Here is an 18,000-nt window from a genome sequence, read left to right on the forward strand (position 1 = left end):
GAAACGTCAGGTACAGAGTCAGGCGTGCATCAAGGAGGCCTTTGGAGGACGTCGTCGCCAGGGTCCCCAAGGTGGCCCTTCGACATCCAAGCAGGATTGAACCGGCCGTGCCGTCGGGGGGGGGGGGGGGGGGGGGGGGTTGACCTGTGCACCCCGGTGGGAGGCCGGCTGGCTAACTTCATCAGAGTGGAAGACCATCTCCACTGACTGTTGGGTGCTGGACGGTCTCGCGCACGGACACACCCTGGAATTTTAAAAAGAGTGTCCTCGAATACCATCAGTGGCCGGGCATGAAAACCACGTCCCTTAGCTTTTGCTGGTGGTGCGGGCCATGCTAAGGAAAGGTGCAATAAAGCTCATCCCGAAGAGGCTCCTGGGCTCTGGAGTGTACTCAAGGTACTTTCTCATCAGAAAGACGACCGGGGGGTGGAGCCCCATTCTCGACCTTCTTCGACTGAACAAATATATTCAGTCCCAAAAATTCTGAATGGTTACTCTTCAGCACATGCTCTGACAGCTGGAAGAGGGGGACTTCCTGTCGTTGCTGGACTTAGAGGATGCATACTTCCACATCCCCATTCACAAAAGGCACGGCAAGTTCCTGCGTTTCGTGGTGCAAGGGAAGCACTACCAATTCAAGGCCCTTCTCTTCGGATTGAAGTCGGCTCCAAGGTTCTTCACCAAGTGCCTAGCGCCACAACTACGGGGGATTCACGTCTACCCTTATCTGGATGACTGATTCATCTGGGCCAGCTCGAAGGAAATTGCTGTTGACCACACGGCCAAGGCTGTGCGCCTGCTGACGGATGTGGTGTTCTCGTGAACTATGCAAAGTCATGCGTGATTCCATCGCAGAACGTGCTGTTTCTGGGATCTCGACGCAACAGTGTAGTGCCAGGTATCTCCGTCGGAGGAGAGGATAGCCGCCAACTTGGGCAAGGTACAATGGCTGTTGGCCCTGAAGATCGCAAGGGTGATGTCTATCAAGTCTTTGCTTGGCAAGATGTTGTCATGCATATACCTAATTCGACTGTGCAGGCTATGGATGCGTCCTCTACAGGAGTTCCTCGACGCACGCTGTATCCAAGTGTCTGGAAGCTTCGAGGACAAGCTTACACTCAACGAGAGTTTCCATCGAGCGATACGATGGTGGGGAGTTTGCGCGCATCTGTCCGGAGGCGCAGATTTCCAGACACCACCTCACCAGGAGATGGTCACGACGGACGCCTCCCTGGAAGAATGGGGAGCTCACACCGGCATTCTTCACGCAAGAGGCCTGTGGCTACTGGAGGAGAAAACGTTGCACATCAACGTGTTGGAGCTGCGGGCAGTGTTTTGGGCCCTCAAGTCTTTCCTTCCGTCCCTCAAGGGCAAGGTGGTGCGGGTCTTCACGGACAATACCACCACCATGTTTTACATCAAGAAGCAGGGGGGAACCAGATGCACGGCGCTCTTCAAAGAAGCGCAGGACCTGTGGCACTTGGCCGTCGCTCAGAGGATGTTCCTCATCCCAGTTCATATGGCAGGAGTGAAGAACACTGTCGCCGACTCGCTCAGCAGGGAGCTGCGCTCTTGCCACGAATGGGAGCGTGAGCAGTACAAGTGGATCACCTGTTCCGCAGATGGGGCAATCCCCAGATCGATCTATTTGCGACAGCGACGAACACCAAGTGTCAGAGGTTCGCCAGCAGGTTTCCCCAGCCGAGGAGCATGGGGGACACATTCTCATTCCCCTGGGACGGCCTGTTTCTGTATGCGTTCCCTCCGTTGCCGTTGCTTCTTTGACTAGTCAATTAACAGACGGTCCCGGTGCAGGATGATCCTTGTCACACCAGCGTGGCCGAGGCAGATCTGGCACCCGGACCTTCTCGACATGTCAGCGTCCTCTCCAGTCAAGCTTCCGGTGGTTGCAGATCTTCTGGCTACAGAAGGAGGCGCAATTCTACACCTCGACACAAGATCGCTGAACCTGAAGGCCTGGTTCCTGCAGCATTAGAGTTCGGGGGTTACGACCTCCCAGCGGATTTCAAGGAGATGCTTGCCAAGGACAGGGCATCACCTACTCTTAAATACTACAGACATAAATGGAAGAGGTTCGTCGTTTGGTGCCGTGCACAGATGATCGACCCTCTACGAGTCACGGCATCGCAGGTGCTGCCGTATTTGCTGTCATTGGCCAAAGCAGGACTGTCCCATGCTTCCATCAAAGTTCATCTGGCGGCTATCTGCCGCTACACCAGATCTCCGGGACGGTTGCCGTTCTGGTCACACTGTCTGGTTAAGGAGTTTATTAAAGAACTGTTCTGTTCGTTCCCGCCAGTAAAGTCGCCTGCCCCTGCGTGGGAACTCAATTTTGGTGCTGACTGGGCTCATGGGCCCTCCATTCGAACCTATGCAGACAGTTCCACTGAAGTTATTGTTGTGCAAAACAGCATTCCTCGTGGCCATCACCTCTGCACGACGAGTGGGAGAGATTCAGGCCCTGTCCTGTAAGCCACCTTACTTAACTTGTCACGACACAAGGGTGGTGCTGCGGACACACCCCTCCTTCAAGCCCAAAGTGGCGTCAGACTTTCATCTAAACGAGCCCTTGACCTCTATTTTTTTTCCCCGACACCTTTGTCACCGGCTGAAAGGACTTTGCACTCTCAGGATGTGGCTAGAGCGCAAGTTCTACGTGGACTGCACCAAGAGCTTCTGGAACCCGTCGCACCTTTTTGTGAACTTTGGTCCTGTGAATCATGGGAAGGCCCTCTCCAAGGCTTCCATTTCCAGGTAGCTCTCCGGCTGCATCACCCATTGTCACCGGTTGGCGAATCGACCGTTGCCTGGACGTCCGAGAGCCCATTCGACCAGAGCTATCGCTGCAACTATGGCGTTCATGTCTGGTGTGCCCTTGCTGGACGTCTGCAGGGCTGCAACGTGGAGTCGACACACACCTTCACGAGAATCTACAGCGTCGACCGGGATTCCAGGGAGGAGTCCAGAGTCGGCCAAACAGTGCTGCGCAACCTGTTTGCTTGAAGGTGAGCCTGGTGAGGAGGTAAAAGATGCTTATGTTGAGCCTTTGCCACCTGGCGTGATTGTGCATGTGTGTACTGCTATGTATTCTTTATTCATGAGCATGTGAATCCATGCCAGACCCCATGCTGGAGAAGGAACAAGTTACTTACTGATAACTGTTGTTCTCCAGCATGGGTCTGGCATGGATTCACATGCAAACCCGTCCCGCCTGCCCCTCTGCAGCTCTTCTCTTGGTCTTACTGCCACTTTTCGTGCTACCAAATCTTAAGATGGCTGCTAGAGGAGGGGTTTAGGTAGAAGGCAGTCATTGGCTGGGGGCAGTATGACCCAGAGCTCAGTGATTGGTTATTAGGAGAATGACACTTCAGAAATGAAACTGAAACTGATTTTTTTTTCTTTAACAAGGATTCCCAGCTTGGCGACGGGGAATATTCATGAGCATGTGAATCCATGCCAGACCCATGCTGGAGAACAACAGTTACAGGTAAGCAATTTTGTTCCTTCCATAACTTTGTGGGCATCTGCATTTCATTATTGCAGCATGCAGCCCTTCCATTGCAGTGTTGTCAGGAAACCCCTTGGGCATCCCTTTTTATTTTTCTCTTGGGTACCTTGTGTGAACTAATGTTCCCAAGGGTAAAAGGATGCGTTTTATCCTTTCTGCAATCCCCATTGTGAGATCAGCACACCCAACCTTATGTGGAGTGCTGAGGAGTTGCATATTAGCCCTCTTTTCACTGGTCTTTAACATTTCTGTTAACCATTTACTTACCTTGTAGAACATATGTTCTCAAGGGTAAAGAGAGATTTGTATCCTCTCTACATTTTAAAATTAGATCAGCACACCCCACCATATGTGGGGTGCTGAGGGGATCCACTATATCCCCTTTCCTACTGCTCCTGTAACATTTCTGTTACAGTGACGAGCATACCTTTAGGGCTGGTGGCAGTGGGCGTGTTCTACCGACTTTTGTGTGTTAACTCGCAGTCTGTCAACCCAGCCGCGGTAATGCACAGAGCGGTCACCATTAATTTAGAATGGTGGCTGTATTCAATTTTCGACATATTTAGTGTGTTTGTCCTTTCCTGGTCCTTCTTCTGTTCTCCTGGAAGTGGCTGGTTTGATTTTTGTCTTCGGCTGGAATCCTTTGTGAAGCCCGCCAAGTATCCAGAGTGTCTGTGAAGACCGGAAACGAGGAAGGAGTCTAAATAGTCTGTCTTTTGTCTCATGACATGCCTTCATGGAAATAGTTCCACCTGGGAGCTGGCTGCCCAAAGTTTGAATGTAGCATGTGTGCCTAGAGGCTGGATTTCTGGGTAAATGGCCTGGATCTGGAAGCTGAATCTGATGTTGAAGAAGAGAAGACAGCTTTAGCTGGTTCCAGCAACCTTAGATGACTGCTGTCACAGCTGCCTGTGCTGACCCCTTCTTCCATGCAATAGAGGAGTCCAGAAGACGACCACTCCGGGCCTTGACTGGTGGGACCAATCAGTCCTAAGAAGGCCTGCATTTCGAACCATCCCATGGTGAGCTGTGACATTCCTGTGCTGCAAACAGCCAACACCCTGTGACCTCGAGACAGAGTGCTGTGCAATGTCTTCCCATGAACGAATCTCGCTGAAACTTTGGACGCCTGCTGGACCTCTAGAAGCAAGATTCCACTCCTTGAAGGTCCCCTCACCAGAGTGCCGGACTGAGATAATGAGGTAAATCAATCATCCTGACCTGCCTATTGCTGGGCACTGAACCACCAGTGTCTCCTTCTTTCTCTGAGAACACGCAGGCCCTAGTTTAGGGAAGGACTGCTAAAGTATAAGGCCTCTGTAAAGGTAATATAACAAATGTTGGAAAGTACTTACTTGCAATGTGTTGGTGCTGTAACTGTATATTCCTGAAATAGAATAAGTTACATAATTGGCCAGGTACATTCTTGCAATGTCAGTAGTATAACTCTATTATTCCTGAAACTGAATAAGTAACATAGTTTCCTACCAATAGGGTGTGCTTCTCGTGAATTGCAGGTTGTCATTATAAAAGTCTAATAATGTGGTTTTACTCACCTTGAATTGCATAATGCTATTCTAAATGTGTTTTATACTTCGGCTTTCTTGTTTTCTTATAAATATATTGGTGGTTTTTATAGTGTTTGACTGATAATAGTACTTACCTTCCTACAGCCCTCTCTCCCTCCTAAGATACGCCTGGCTGCTCTCTTTGCTACCATACCTAATACTGGGTGGCACAGGCCTGTACTAAGAGTTGGAGTTTCTGTATTGCCCCCTTGGGTGATCGTTCAGTAAGAATTAGTGCAGTCCAACTGGTGTGGGACTACACAAGATGTATCTCTTGGTATTAGGTAACCCACCCTTTAATATAGGTCTGTACTACAAAAGTTGATAGTGAGAATGAGTAGCCAGTTTTATCTTAAGAGGGGTAATGTGAGCTGTAGAGCTGTGCAATGAGACCAGTCAATACAAGTATTCAATTAAACACTTACACTTAAAAGTTATATAATATGTATTGATTTATACACAAAGATATTTAAAGCTGTTGGGGAGAATTCTCAGAAATGTGCTAATTCCTCTCTACCTTAGAGACCCACAGCAACCTTGCTGGATTTTGAGGACTTGAATTCTTAAGCTGGACAGAGTGAGACCCTTTTTCCCACTCTCTCATGTGTTTTAATGTGATTTTGAACTCTGTTTCTTTTGGGTATGTAGTCTGACAAACTCCATCAGCATCATCGTTTACATTGTGTCACATAGCACCATCAGTGCTGTTGCAGAGGGTAGTCTTTCAGATTTCCCAAAGGGTTAAATACCTTCTCTTGGACCAACTACTGTTTCCAAGAGCAGTAAAATGAAATTGACTTTACTTACATTTACTTACATGTGCAACTTTCTAGACCCAGCACACACTATTTTACAATAGGGTGCTGGAGAGGTTACTTAGTATCCCCTTTGTCTAGCTTCTCATGTAACATTTTTATGTTACCCTTTCCTCGATGAATGGCTAGTGGCAGTGGTTTACTTTTAACTACTCTGGTGTGCATTTACCGCGCGCCGCTTTCGCAGCTGCAGTAAAGCACCCAATGGTGCCATTTTTGTCAAAATGGCCCGGTCTATATTTTTTGCCATTTCTTTGTGGAAAGGTCCTTCTTGAGATTTACTCTGTGCACCAAACCAGGATTGGTCCCTTCGTTTAATTTGTCTATGGCGGGATTCGCGAGTGAAGCCCTCCTCTGGCTCCAGGGTGTCCAGGAAGCAAGGGAGTTGCCTGAAACTCCCTGTGCTTAGTGTCCTAGGACACAGGAATGCACTCTTAGGTGATTTGCCAGCTGGCTGTCTGGCAAGGACAGCCACCCTGCTGGGTGACTGACATCTAGGCTGGAATGAATGGGAGAAAACCTTTTTGGCTTGGAAGACAGTCGACCACTAGACAAAGGAATCTGAAAAAGAACTTTAAGAGGACGCCTGCTGCAACTCCTGGACCGTTGGTTTGCCCGGTGAAGTCCTGCTGCTGTGCTGAAACTCCAAATTCGTATCAACCAAGAAGCTCCCGCAAGGACGACTTCTCCCTTTCAGTTGGTGGGACCAATCAACTCCAAAGGAAGACACCTGTAGATCCTCTTGGAGCTGGTTGAATTTCCACTGCAGTCGCTGCTGGAACCAAATAACCAGGGAGAGGAACACCAGATTGCGTGCATTGCTTTTAAGCTGGCCAAGAGCTCCTGGAAGATCCTTCTGACTCCCAGGAGGAAGGACTGACTGGGCCTGAGCCCCCTCAACAGAGTGTGGGTCCCCAGATGCAAGTAAAGTCCATCTTGACATCCCGGAACCGCTGTGTTATTTGCAGTAGACGTGAGGAGCTGGAACACCGAAGCGCCACTTGTTTAAAGATTGCTTTTTGCGGTCGGTGACCGTCCCATTGCAGTGCAGGAGTCCCCAGAAGTCCTCCCTCTTGTCCCCACGACTGAGGCCCAGGAACACCAGGATCTGCAGAGCTGCACAGGAACAGAAGCCATCTGCCTCTTGTTGTGTAACCTCATTTGTCCTCATTGGAGACTTGACTTGGTTGCCTCTGTAGAGTTGCTATCAGCTTCTTTACCTCACAAGCCTAATCAGCTTGTGGCCCTACTTTGATTTCTTCTTTCCTACAAAGACTTCTTAAACATTGTGCAAGACTTTCCACTTACCTGCAAGAAGTGCTTCAGCTCACCTTGACCTTTGCTAACTTAACATTGGCTGGCCTGGCTTCCCGAATGACTCTTCTCTCTTCTGCTTATGTTTTGCCTTCCTCCCAGGAAAGGGTTAACTGACTTTGCATTGGGAGTTTTTTTGAAAGTACTTACCTGCTTAAGAATAACTGTGTGAATACTTGTTTTATTCTGACTTCTCCTTTCTTTGACACCCCTCTTAAGAATATGTTGCTGATCCCCCGAGAGGAGCAGGAGCTCCCGTTCCACTGCAGGAGCAGTGGCCATCGCAGAAGCGCCACCGGAGGGCACTGGGCTGTTGCCTAGACCTCGGGAAGAAATTGGAATCCATGATCGAGTCGGAACGAAACGGGTAAATGGTCCGCGCAATTTACCTCGTTTTACCTGTTCCATGATTCCTCTGCCCTGGATGCCCCTTCCACCTACCTGTATCCACCTGCAGGCTTTTTCTCCTGCTTAATCTGCACTAACTGCAGTAATTTGCCACGAGGCTACCCCTCTCCAAAATGGCCGCCGCCATCACTGCCTAAGCCACCTTTGCTGGAAGTCCACACCCCACAGCAGCATCGTTCCGGATTGGCTAGCAGCCACTACTTTTCGTCCAATCACGAGCCGGCAGGCTCGAGCCGGCAATCCCACTAAGGCAACACACGAAGGCTACTGCCTGTCGGGAGCCTGTCTAGAGCTGGATGGGCTCTGGGCGTTCCGGTCAATCCTCGGTAAGGTCTGTCCTCTGACCCCCTTTACCTTCATCTATACACCCTATAAATTGGAAGTTATATTGTCTAATGTTCTTCATTTGCACCATGGATCCCTCAGTTGCTTCCACGCCTTTGTCCTAATGCCATCTTCCACTCCTGAACTGTACTCTGCAATTGAATGACTCACTGAGACTCGTGTGACCTATCAGTGTCGGTTGCACCTAGACTTATATGCCGTGCCCCGAACAGTTACCTTTAGCCTGTATCTGCTACTAAAACTGTACATGCTTGACTTTGTGATACTGTGATATCATTATATATTGTGATATTTTAACCTAGTGATGTGCTTTCCTAGCCACTGCGATACTTCACTCTAGGCGCTGTGCATGCTTGACATCTTGACACTCCTAAACCTGCACTGTAACTTCTTAGCCATTGTGATACTCCTATTCTAGGCACTAGGTAAATTTAGGTACTTTGCTTCATAGCCACGGCGCACTCAATTCTAGGCGCTATGCTCATCACTTATTATGAGAGTCTCAATCCTAAGTGTGGTGGTCCTGGCTACACCAGGCAGCAGGCCCCTCACTCATGTTAGCCATACCTGACGGCTACACTATATGCAGACAAGACCGAGAGGGCTCCCGCGGAGGCGGAATTGCCATTATCTCTAAATCAAGCCTCTCACTAAGACTAGCCCCTGCACAAACGCTACAATCCTGTGAAGCCCTCACTGCTAAACTCCTTATAAATAATAATCAATCCCTAACCATTCACCTAACCTATAGACCTCCAGGTCCGCTTGGGACCTTTGAAGAGGATCTACACAAACTTCTAACCCTCAATGCTAAAACTACTTCTCAACTGCTGGTATTAGGGGATTTCAACTTAGGATTTAATGACAAAACAGATGCGCATGCCGCGACTATTGCCCACGCTATTAACTCCCTAGGCTTCTCCCAAAAAGTCAACAACCCTACCCATACGAAAGGTAGAATATTAGACTGGGTCGCTGACTCTAACTGTACTACAGTTATCTCATCTATCTCGGCATTATCATGGTCTGACCACTCATTAGTGTCCTTTGACCTCCTAACCTCCCAACCATCCTCTACAGTCGTCCCCATGGCACTCTCATGCCCTACAAGAAACAAAAAGAATATGACAATGGAAAATGTCATACCCGCTATTCTTCCAACTTTAAACGCCTTGCCTGACAATTCAGACCCCGGCACATTAGTTCATGAGTATAACAAAATCATGACTGATACTTTGGACAAAATTGCCCCACTCAAAATGCGCACAAGCAAACCTAAAGCCCATCTAAATAAATGGTTTACGCCGGAACTCAAGGCTTTACGTCTCACCAAGAGAAAATATGAATCCAACTGGAAAATATGTGCAACTGCTGAGAACAAGGCCAACCTAATATCTATCTCCCGTCAATACAAAAATGCAGTTTGTCTGGCTAAGAGAAATTCATATAACGATCGTATCGCTAACTCTAAATCAAGTGTGAAGGAACTCTTTTCCATCCTAAAGGAACTTGAGTCACCTATTGCCATACCAGACACTTGCACTAAAGATCAGACCAGGTGTTCTGACATCCAATATGCTCTAACTAATAAAATTACTACCCTCCAAAATAAAATTCAACTGAAAAAAGACTCGCTTAAACTACCTACCCTGTCACCACCTAAGGCTACCCTCATGCCTCAACCTACCAAATTTTCCTTCACCAAAACATCCACACTTGAGATTGAAAAAATCATCCTCACCCTCAAACCATCTAATTGCAAAGGTGACATCTGCCCAGCACAGCTAATAAAAGACGCTGCCAGAGACTTATCACCATTTATCTCCAAACTTGTCAATGCATCCTTCTCCACAGGCATCATCCCAGCTAACCTAAAACAATCCTGGGTGCTCCCGTTGCTTAAAAAGCAAACTTTAGATCCTCTCATCCCTACCAATTACCGCCCAATCACCACAGTTCCGTTTCTGCTGAAGATCCTGGACAAAGTGGCCTACATACAGATTCAAAACTACCTCGAACTGCACAAACTACTAGGATCTAGACAATCTGGCTTCCGCCCATTACACGGGACGGAAACAGCCCTGATTGACTTAAAGGCCCAAATAGACGAACTGAGAGATCAGGGTAAGACAGCCCTCCTCCTCCTACTAGATCTCTCAGCTGCGTTCGATCTTGTGGACCACAAAGTCCTCTGTAAACACCTGGACGTTGCCGCTCACTTCTCCACCCAAGCTATCAGCTGGATAGAATCCTTTCTGAGTGAGAGAACTATGAGAGTCTTTTCCCCATCGGCAGCAGCTGACCCTATACCCATTACTTGTGGAGTCCCTCAGGGATCCTGCGTCTCTCCGACCCTTTACAATATATTCACCAAACCTCTGTTCGATGATTTGGACAATCTCGGTATCACCTACACTAACTATGCGGATGATACACAGATTCTCTTCCCACTTTCTGGGGATCATAGCGAGGATGGGGAGTTGGTGAATAGAGTGTATCTCATCATTCAGGCATGGATGGCTACTCACGGTCTTTGCCTGAATGATGATAAGACAGAGTTGATCATTCTGGGCACACAAGCCAATATTAACAAATTGGGCCCGGATTACTCAGCCTTCAGCATAGACGGAAATGTCATCAAAGTCTCGAGGGAAGTAAAAACACTTGGTTTTTATCTCGACTCTACCCTGTCCTTCACCAAACAGGTAAACTCCCTAGCCTCCACCACTGCTTACACCTGTAAATTGATTAGAGCAGGCAAGCCCTTCCTGTCCAATACCAGCTGCCTAATCTTGGCTAGAGCCTTAATTCTTTCCCGACTTGACTACTGTAATGCCCTATACAGTAGTGCTAATAAAGCCAATACCCAAAGACTTCAAACTCTACAAAATAATGCTCTTAGAGCTGCATTAGGAATAAAAAAGAGGGATCATATCTCCTCGACTAGGTGGCAACATAAATGGCTCTCCACTGAGAACAAAATCCAGCTAAAAATGATCTCACTAACCCATAAGGCCTTAAATAATGCTGCTCCTAGCTACCTGATGGACAAAATAAAAAGAAAAACCTCTAATAGACCCATGAGACTCGCCAACTCCAATTGTTTGGCAGTACCCAGATTCAGACTTGCCAAAATTGGTGGCGTCAGCTTCCCTGTGAAAGCTGCTAACCTGTGGAACGCCCTGCCACCTAACCTAAGAGCTGACCAACCCTTCCCTCACTTCAGAAGGAACCTTATCAAACACATTATCGCCAACAACGACTTGACACCTGAACACTCACAAGTGTAGTCCTACCTAATGCACCCTGACGTGACATTAACCCTTATGTTTATTACTGCTAATCCTGTATATTGTTAACTGTACATTCATGTAAATACGGCAATTGTTTATTTGTACATTCTAGTAATTTGTGTAATATTGTGTAATACTGTAAATTCATTTATACAACATTGTAACATTGTAAGCTTCGCATATACTTGTTGCTGCGCCCGGTAACCTAAGGGTCTGGTGCGCAATATAAATAAATAAACAAACAAACAAAACAAACAATATTCTAAATGCAACAGTGATAAATTAATGTCCCCAGCACCCTAACTATTGAGGTCACCTGAGGGTGTAGGTGGTGTCTGTGGGCCATCCCAAATGGGTATTTGCTGATTTAGAAAACTAAGAGTGTGTATGTTTTTGAATTGTATTTGTGTGTTGCTATATATTGCTCCCTTCTGAAGAAGGCTTACTCTGACTTAAATAAATTCATAATTGTTTAATCAAGAAGCCTTGTGTGTAAGATTTTATTTGGATACTTGTCACTGTGAATCTCTAACTCCCCTACAACTCTCACTGACCCTTCTTGAGATAAGCCTGGCCGCTCGACACGCTACCAACCTGTGTAGTGCAGACTTATACCAAAGGTTGGGTTTCTAGGAGGTCAGGGTTGTTGTAGTGCACCCAAGGGGTACTGCATACAATCCTGCCTAACAAAAGCATTCTTTAAAAAGCAGTTATTAGCTGTAACATTAATCTTAAGTTAGGATTCAATTCAAAAGTGAACAATAAAGCAGATGAGCAAGTCATTCATATGTTACACATGTTCCATCACCCGGAGGTGAAGTCATTTGAGGTCAGTATAGCATGTAAATAGTATCACTTTCGCAATATTGAGTTTGTCATGGAAGGAAAGGTTAGGGTTATATCGGAACAGACTGGTAGGTTATAAGAACAGTAAAAGAGTTAGTTTCCCACAGAGATGCAGGCAGTCAATTATCCCAGCATTAGTGTTCAACATTTAAAACCTGTGAGGGAACAAGCACTGCAAAAGTCAATAGTTACAGAAAGAGGCCTTTATTGAGCCAGGGCAGCCACAGTCAATGGACAAAGTCAAAGTTCTGATGCTCTTCTTCTTAGAAAAATGTTCTCAAATAGTCTGTATTCAAAAGAGGAATCGCAGCAACTCAAGAGAAGTCACCTTTGGAAAGCACAAGCTGTGAGGCCAATGCACGTAAGTTGAGGTCAACTTAGAGTAGGGTTAAATAGCACTACCTAAGATAGGAGGCACCCCAAATGGCTAAAGGGTAAAATACTCAAAGCCCCACAGTACCTTGAAAATGAAGAAAGTGTTCCAGCTGGTTGCCTTCACGATGCAATGCAATAGACCCTTGTTCCTTGTCCTTGGTCGTGGGGACGAAAAGGAGGATGTCTGGCGGGCTCCTGCGGCACCAATCGAGATGGAGGGACTCAGCAGCAACAGATTTCCATCGATTCAGTGGCTCTTTGTGGTTTTAGCGCCTTTTTCTCAGTGCCAATGAAGAACAAAAAGCTCTGGTTAGGATTTCCTTGATCCCTCGGTCCTGAATTCTGGTGAGGGCACTCTGGATGCGGATTTCTTGCTTGTGTAGGGTCCTCTGGATGCCCATGAAGATCTGGCCGGATTCAGCCTTCAGAAGACAATGCACTCACAAGTGATCGAGGTACCCTGGGTGTAAACCAATAAAATAAATTGGGCTTCTGCAGCCTTGGAAAGTCGCAGCAAGTCGGGTGGGCGGGAGGGGGTGCCAAAAGATTGTCTCTAGGCTAGTTTGTCCGACAATACTAAGTGGGGAAGGGGAGTCGTCCTTTGCGGGTCTTCCCCGTCGATTCGAAAATTGGTCAGCACAGCTGTAGGGCTTGACCGGGCACTTTGCGGTCTAGGAGGGTGCTGCTGCCGTCTTCTGCTTCGGATGTTGTCCTCCAGGGGTCGACTCTGCTTCTAGTTCCCAAAACCTCGCTTTTTATGCAAGTTACCATTCATTCACAGCCTAGGCTGTCAATCGCACTGCAGAGTGGCTGTCCTCGAGGACAGCCAGCTGGCCATTCGGACCTGGTTTCCCTCGGGCACACCTAGAGACAAAGGACAGGGAAGTTTCGGAACCCTCTCACTGCTTGCCTTTCCAGACACACTGGAGCCTGGGTGGGCTTCAGGGCTGAAGCCTGCCAAAGGCAAACTGCACAAAGGACTCAAACCTGATGGAAACAGAGTAACATCCTAGAAGAAACTAACTAACGAGAAATGACGAAAAAATAAGATGGGCCATTTTGGGAAAATGGTCACTCTTGTGTGCAGCACTGCAGCTGAGGTATCAGCCTGCAGATACATGTCACAAGGTAGTAAAAAAAAGAAACCACTGCCACCAGCCATTCAAGTGAGTTAGTGTTACAAAATGTTACATGAAGAATGGGTTAAATGAATCACTATGTAACCCCCCAGCACTCCACATAGGGTGGTGTGTGCTGGACCCATAAAGTAAAAGTAAGACAGAGGTCATTTTACTGTCCTTGGAAACAGTAGTTCACCCAATAAAATGTAGTTAAACATTAAGAGAAGTCCAAGGGCCTTCTCAGTGGCACTGCACAAAAGGTGCTGTGTGTCACTATGCAAAAGCAGAGGCCTATGGGGTTTACCAGACTCCATAACACCGTAAGGAACATAGAAAATCATAGTCAGAAAAACACATCAGTGAGTGAGAAAAACACCACACTCACTCAGGAGTACAAATGAAAAAGCCATGAGTCCAGCAAAAGAGCTTGGTGTCCTTAAGGTTAAATGGAATTGGCACAGAAATGAAAATTCTCCCCAACAGTGGACTTTAAAAAGACTGTCCTTACAGTGGTCCAAAGACTTTTTGAAGGGTTACTTTATCTTTATGCTCCATTCAAAGAACCAACTTTCAGTGGGGCTTTAACTTCATTGTATTGTCTCAGGAGTCTGATAGATGGTTCGGGTTGTTTTATTGGGAAAACTTTACAAATGGACTTCGACGTTTTGGAGACTGCAAATAAAGTTGACAAATGGTCTTTTCTAATTAGTCCCTCAACCTCCTCTGGGCTCCCTCCCATCCTAACTCAGGCTTCCCTAGCACCTAAGGTTTTGCTTTCTTTCACTCTTCTCCCAGATGTTACTCCTCCCTACTCCCCTTTCTCCTTCTACTTCCTCTGTCGTCTACCCTTCCTTCTCCCACTGTCTCCACTTACCTTCTAATCGCACTGTCTTCTCGCTTTCTCCTCTCTTCCCTCCTCTCCCTATCTCGCTCTTCTCTCACTTCTTTTGTCCCTGTGGTCCTCATACTGCTCTGCTTTCTATTGCTACCACTTCCCTCCTCCATGTACTACTCCCTCCTATCTCCACCCTGCCCATTGACAACTCCTTTCTCTCTCTCTGTACCATGTTCACCTTGCATTATCTCCTTCACCCTCTACACTGACCCTACCCCTCTTGTACCTCTTACGCTTTTCTCTGCTATCACACTCACTCTCACAATCACAGATTCACTCTTTCCACTTGGTACCACCCTCTCACATGCAATACATCACCTGCTCCCTTTATCCAACTCCTCCACAGAGTCTTTATTAAGCTGCTCCTTCTTCATTCCTCTGCCTGATCTCTTGGTCCACCCCCGCACCGCCTGACCTCACCCAAACACGTTTCACTGTCTTGCTCCTATGGGTTTTTATAACTGTGACTTCCTCTTTCTGACCTTTACTCTTCCGGCCTTTGGGTCCACATTCCACTTGACTTGGGTGTCCAATCAAAGTGTTATTTTCTCCCGGTTGGGTCATCAAAGTGCAAATCTATATAAACCAGTCTTACCCCTGATCCATTTTAATGTGCGCCATTTCAAACAGTGTATCTGTTCTGCTGGATGTTGGTTCAACGTCCTGCTTGCTCTGAGCTGTGGTGAGTTATGTTTGTCTTAGTTTGACAGGTGCTTGAGTGTCAGAATCTTTATCCAAGGACCTTTCTTCCTCCAGCGCCACCCTTCCCCCCCAATGGGCCCTCCCGGCACTGCATTGCATTGTGGTTCTTGTAGTTGTGAAATCAAACAGAGAACTCTGGCCAGAATTGAGTGTGCAAGGCATTGTGTGTCGACAGTGGTACCAGTGTTACCAATCAGGGCAAATATAGGAGGTTCATGCCCTAGTAGGCTGTCTACACCAGGTCGGGATGGGGTCCCCATCGGAGCATTAATTCATAAGCTATTTGAGTACATGGCCTCTTCCAACCTATACCTTCTGACATGGCAAACTGCATTGCTGATCATGTTTACCTGTTTTAGTAGATTTGCATAGTGCTAAGCCCTTTTTCCAGTCGAAAGTAATCAAAATGTCCAGAAGAACAACATTGTTCTTACTACTATTCCTTCCTTTATTCGAATGTTCTTGATGAATTTCATTTCATTCAAGAAAGGGTTCTCCTATTTTTCCAGCCTAGACCGTACCCTTCTTTTGCAGAAGAGAGATTGCATAATTTGCACCTCTCAGGCACTCTAACAATATTCCTGCTTACAGCAAAGCATCAGACAATTTGTTCATACCTCTGAGGGCTTTTTTCAGAAAACAAAACCACAAAAGCTGTTTGACGATGGATAATTTCTTGCATTGGCAAGTCTTATGAATTTCTAGTCTTCGTTCCCGACAGACTTTATGCCCATTTCACAAGAGCTTAGGTATCATTGTAGACCCTCCAGAGACCTTGGACACTGTTCATGCTTTCATAAAGCGTTACTCTCTTGATGCCAGATGCTTCCTTTAGTCGGGAAGTCTTGTGCAACATCTCCACTTGAATCTTGGCTGTGTGTAGTGTGGTTCCCAACCATTTGGATAGGTTGTAGCTCAGGATGCCAGATCAAGGAAAAATAAAACTTCTCACTCTCCCCGTTTTCCCTTAAAAGCATTTGCTGTTCTACAGCCCGCAGCCTGAACGATGTGGTACAGGCTGGTGATGATCAGTGACAGTTTGTTCGGTGTAGGGCATGGCATGTGGAGGGAGCCTTACGTGCACTGGGCCCAGTCTAAAGTTTTTAAATTGACAGCAATGCCTTGGAGAAGCCTTTCCTTACACAACCAGTTGTGAAGGAAGGGAGAGCAAGGACTAACCATACTGGAATCACCAAGAAGGTAACTTTACCTGTTTTTTTTTTTATTTTATTTAATTGAATAATCAAATTATTTAAAAGGTGCATAGATGTTCCATTGAAAACAGTGCTCCTTTGAAGATTACGATGCCACATTATAAGAGTCTGAAAATTTCCCCTGTTAAGTTAGACCGAGCACTTCTGTATAATAAGGTTTGTTTCTTCCACAGGGCGTGTGGTGGGGTGGTTGGAGTTGTTGACGTGCCCTACCTGGTTCTGGAACCCACACACAATAAACAGGACTTTGCAGATGCTAAGGAATACCGACATTTGATGAAGTCAATGGGGGAACACTTGGCACAGTACTGGAAAGATGTGGGCATTGGTAAGTGTTAGGTTAGATTTTCATTTCTATGCTAAATCTCCCTCTACTGTGAGACCCCCAGCACTGTTTGCTGAAGCTGCGGATTCCTTTTCCATGTTCCTGAGTGTGTGGGAACCTTTTCTCCCACTCACCCTTTCTTTTACTCTTTTTATGGGTGCCATTTTACTGACTCTCCATAGCATGTTTTAGAATCTATCCTTTACTATACCTTTTTGGTTATCTACATTTTATTATTGCAGCGCACAACACTTTCTGCGCAGTGTTGCTGGGTTTTACCCATGTGCTTCCCTTTTTATTTTCTCTTCACTTAACTTGCAGAACTACTGTGCGTGGAGGTCCTGGTTGTTCTTTTGCCTTTGGTGGGAACCCTTTGTGCAGCCGGCAGAGGCTCCAGCGTGTCTGTGAAGCCAGGAAGTGAGGGAGGAGTCTGAAACAGAGCTCGCCTTTGTCTTCTGATGTGCCTGAGAGAAACCAGTCACCCTTGGGTGGGAAAGGCTGTCCTTTTCTGTAAACTGCAGGGTTAAGTTTGCAGAGTTTGTCTGCGGTTTGCTGTATATCTGGCTTCGACCACTGGAACAGAAGATTTGATGGAGGAGAAGGCTGCTGTAGCTACTTCCAGCGACCGGAGATGCCTGCTGTGTACCTGGTACCTGTGCTGGCCACTTCCTAGAAGCGACATCGGAGTCCAGAAGACGACAACTCTGACCCAGAGACTGTTGGGACCCATCAATCTTGAGACGACCTGCAGTTCGAGACATCCCACGACTAGCTGTATACTGCCAATACCCTGGGACTTCATGCTGGATTGCTGTGCAACGTCTTACGAAGAACAAATCCTGCTGAAACTTTAATGGACTCCTGCTGGACCGCCAGAGAGACGATTCCACTCCTTGAAGTTCCCTCACCAGAGTGCTGGACTGAGATAGCGAGGCAGTTCTGTTCGGCAACAACCGTCCTTCATCTGGTACCTTAAAAAGAGCACCAGAACCGCGAGAGGCACCGAATAATCCTTTGTTGGGAGCCTTTTCTGTTGACTGCTGCTGCTAGTTCTCATCCAGTTTTTTCGTCACCATGACCAAGAATCCAGAGACCAGGTATTGTGCTGCTGCATTGTGAAGGTGTCTGTCTCTAAGTTCTTCCTCAGTGCTGAGGTACTGTTTGGCTGAGGGTAGTACTTGCCCAAAATCTTGTGTCACTTCTGTGTAGCTGAGTGGGTGTTTTGTGCGTTTGGAAGTTTGCCCATATGG

General features: G+C 46.9%; 1 protein-coding gene across 2 annotated transcripts in view; it reads left to right on the top strand.

The window, feature by feature from the left end:
- MORC2 (MORC family CW-type zinc finger 2) overlaps positions 1–18,000 on the top strand; it is a 959,542-nt gene that overhangs the window by 486,371 nt on the left and 455,171 nt on the right. For both annotated transcript variants that reach the window (XM_069619348.1, XM_069619349.1), the window contains exon 15: positions 16,599–16,753. In XM_069619348.1, coding sequence (XP_069475449.1) covers positions 16,599–16,753 — 155 coding nt within the window. The remainder of the gene's footprint in view (positions 1–16,598; positions 16,754–18,000) is intronic.

The sequence above is a fragment of the Ambystoma mexicanum genome, chromosome 10 (assembly GCF_040938575.1).
Source record: "Ambystoma mexicanum isolate Mex_15411 chromosome 10, UKY_AmexF1_1, whole genome shotgun sequence".
Lineage (NCBI taxonomy): Eukaryota > Metazoa > Chordata > Amphibia > Caudata > Ambystomatidae > Ambystoma > Ambystoma mexicanum.